The following is a 3,315-nucleotide window of genomic DNA, read 5'->3' on the forward strand; positions in this document are numbered from 1 at the left end:
CTTGCCTTCAAATGGCTGCTTGTGGTTCGCGGCTTCGACTGACTGTGATCCTGCAAATGGGCGTGTTTTGTATGGCGGTATTGTGGGCATCCGCCGCTGCTGGTGGTGGACAGTCCAGGAAACTTGCTGCGTTGGTGGAAGAGCCATCTGTTGTTTTGACTTACCATGATGGTCCTCTGCTCTCTGCCAGTGGGGTGATTCCTCTCCATCTGATTTGGTATGGGCAGTTCACCCCTGTTCAACGCTCCATTGTGGGGGATTTTGTACAGAGCGCGCCTCATTGTCTGCTAATGGTATTCTTTAATGTCTCCGTTGTTATCTCTATGCATGGGTGCCACGACTTCAAGTTTGGGCTACATTTGTTGAAAGCAGTATCACATAGAAGACACATATGTCCATCTCACTCGCTCCGCTCCCTCATTATATATAAGGGACTCTGCTACTCATTCTTCTCAACGCAAATGATCACATTACATTACTTGTATTAGTGTTGAAGAAATCGATCGATCTATTAACAAAGATGGCGGAGCAGTGCAAGCAATATGGGCAGGAGAAGGCTGAACAAGCCCAGCAAACAACTCAAGTAATTTTTGTGTTTAGTGGTCATATTTCAACTCCTTTGATTTATTTTTGAAAGGACTATTTTTTTAAGGACTAGAGTGTATCAGTTACTATTGATGTTATTGCTGCTGGTGATGGTATTTTATATTCGTTATTGATGTTATTGCTGCTGGTGATGGTATTTTATATTTTGCATCATGAAGGGGATGAAGGATATGACTGAGGAGAAGGCTTCTCAAGGGACTGATGCGACCAAGGGAATGGGTCAGTCCATCATGGGAAAAGCCCAAGAGGGCAAAGAACAAACTGGCTCTTTCTTCCAACAGGTTGTTTTTTATTTCATGATTAAACAGGTAATTATTAATTGAATATGAAAGTGTATTGGATTTAATTGAGTTTGGATGATGTTAATGCAGGCGGGGGACAAGGCGAAGGGTACTACGCAGAGCTTCATGGACGCTGTAAAGAGCCCCTTGGGTGGTGAACAAAACAAATGATGACGACTGTGGTGCGGTGCTATGCTATGGCGTTATGTTGAGAAGGCAGATTGTAATAATTCTCCCATTTTTTTGTGGATAATAAATATTTGATGCACTATTTGGTAATAATTCCAAACAAATGTATTGGAATCTGAGAATCTGGCTATGAGATTCCGAATATTTGAGGCTCAGAAGTTTCGCAATTATGGAATGTCTCCCCTTTCTTTTGCATTAAGGAGCTATATATTTAATATTGCAATTATGGAATGTCTGCCCTTTCTTTTGCATTAAGGAGCTATATATTTAATAGGGGAATTATGCAGATTTTGCTTTAATGTATTTGTGGAGCTATATATTTAATATGGGAATTATGCAGATTTTTCTTTAACGTATTTGTGGAGCTATATATTTAATAGGGGAATTATGCAGATTTTTCTTTAATGTATTTGTGGAGCTATATATTTAATAGGGGAATTATGCAGATTTTGCTTATTGCAATTGTGGTTTTGGTTTTTGCAGTACTCTTCTATTTTCAAAAATAATTTCATAAATATTATATTTATATTTATATTTATATGTAATATGGGAATTATTTAATAGGGGAATTATGCAGATTTTGCTTATTGCAATTGTGGTTTTGGTTTTTGCAGTACTCTTCTATTTTCAAAAATAATTTCATAAATATTATATTTATATTTATAATATTTATATTTATATTTACATTTCATAAATAATTATTTTAAAATATTTCATAAATATATTATTATTTATATGTCATATGGGAATTATGCAGATTCCCAGTTTTTTACGCCGTAAGGCGTTCCCTCTGAGATCAACTCCCCTCTCTGCCTACTTGTCATCTTCTAAGCCACAGGATTATACGTTAGACGATTGCAACAATTTCAGCGGTTGATTGTTGATTCAAAAGGGTTGCCCAAATGGTTTGGGCGTTTCATTTGGCATCTGTAATGCCAGCCAACATGGCACCCCTCTGTCCATTGCTGTCACCACCTCCTTCTGCGTAACCGCGTCCTCGCTTCCACAACCCCCCTACTTAAACCTCATCCCTTTACTCTGCTCTTCAATCTCACAACCATATTTTCTTCCCTACCAGTAACTTCTTTCTTGACTGTAGCTTCTTTCTTCATTGTTTGATTCCTTTGGATCTCTTCTGATCGATCCATAGTGATAGTGAAGGTTGCAGGGTATTTTATCAGCTTGCCTTCAAATGGCTGCTTGTGGTTCGCGGCTTCGACTGACTGTGATCCTGCAAATGGGCGTGTTTTGTATGGCGGTATTGTGGGCATCCGCCGCTGCTGGTGGTGGACAGTCCAGGAAACTTGCTGCGTTGGTGGAAGAGCCATCTATTGTTTTGACTTACCATCTGTAAGGCGTTCCCTCTGAGATCAACTCCCCTTTCTGCCTACTTGTGATCTTGTAAGCCACAGGATTATATGTTAGACGATTGCAACAATTTCAGCCGTTGATTGTTGATTCAAAAGGGTTGCCCAAACGGTTTGGGCGTTTCATTTGGCATCAAATAGTTTCATCTTCTCGAAATATCAGGTGTTTGAAATAGGCGTACGGGATACGAGGCGTAATGTGTTTTGAAAAAATTTCTCCGTCAATTTTTTTCTCTGAGTCTGAGTACTTGTAGCAGAAGGCATGAATTCTCAAGGAAAGGGTTTTACTAGTGCTTTACGAGATTCAAACCTGTGGCCTCACGTGTTGCTTCTATTGATTATTTGTGAACGAAGTAGCTCTTTCAACATATTAAATTTACAGGTTTTCTGAGCAAAGATTTGGAAGGTCTGCTGTGCACATTTTTGCTCGACGTTCAGATAAATTCGTTTACTTGGGATCATGTGAAAGGTCTGGTCTGCACATTTTACCTTGAAATTCATCCAAATCTTTTTACGCTGGTTTTGTAAAATTTTATAATAATTTTATTTCTTCAATTTATTAAAAATTATATATTTTGCAAATATATATATATATATATATATATATTATTCAAGTCATATATCATTTATCCTCACCCCAATGATGAAGGAATCAATTAACTAATTATGGTTATAAAGCTATTCAATCATTTATTTCAATAAAATGTTTGAGTTTTGTGATTATTTTGGTGTTATTTACTTATTTCGAGTGGTTTATTCTATCACAACGGGTATAAAAAGGTTAAAAAGAAGATTGTTTATTTATTGTTTTGATTGGCGTTCCCTCTGAGATCAACTCCCCTCTCTGCTTACTTGTCATCTTGTAAGTCACA

General features: G+C 37.6%; 1 protein-coding gene across 1 annotated transcript; it reads left to right on the forward strand.

Moving 5' to 3' along the window:
* The first annotated feature begins 474 nt into the window (after nt 1-474).
* Nucleotides 475-1,071, forward strand: LOC149147972 (uncharacterized). Its single transcript, XM_089439503.1, has 3 exons — nt 475-583; nt 765-887; nt 978-1,071. Exons 1-3 carry the CDS (start codon nt 521-523, stop codon nt 1,056-1,058), a joined length of 267 nt encoding a protein of 88 aa, XP_089295629.1. The 5' UTR covers nt 475-520; the 3' UTR covers nt 1,059-1,071.
* The last annotated feature ends 2,244 nt before the right edge of the window (nt 1,072-3,315 follow it).

The sequence above is a fragment of the Pinus tabuliformis genome, chromosome 9, assembly GCF_031772625.1.
Source record: "Pinus tabuliformis cultivar Carrire ecotype Pingquan chromosome 9, CPIR1, whole genome shotgun sequence".
NCBI lineage: Eukaryota > Viridiplantae > Streptophyta > Pinopsida > Pinales > Pinaceae > Pinus > Pinus tabuliformis.

Bases quoted from the DNA above. Each gene is read 5' to 3' on its own strand.
- LOC149147972 (XM_089439503.1), top strand. From the start codon at position 521: ATGGCGGAGCAGTGCAAGCAATATGGGCAGGAGAAGGCTGAACAAGCC. The intron at 584-764 runs GTAATTTTTGTG...TGCATCATGAAG, and splicing joins AAGCCCAGCAAACAACTCAA to GGGATGAAGGATATGACTGA. The intron at 888-977 runs GTTGTTTTTTAT...ATGTTAATGCAG, and splicing joins CTGGCTCTTTCTTCCAACAG to GCGGGGGACAAGGCGAAGGG.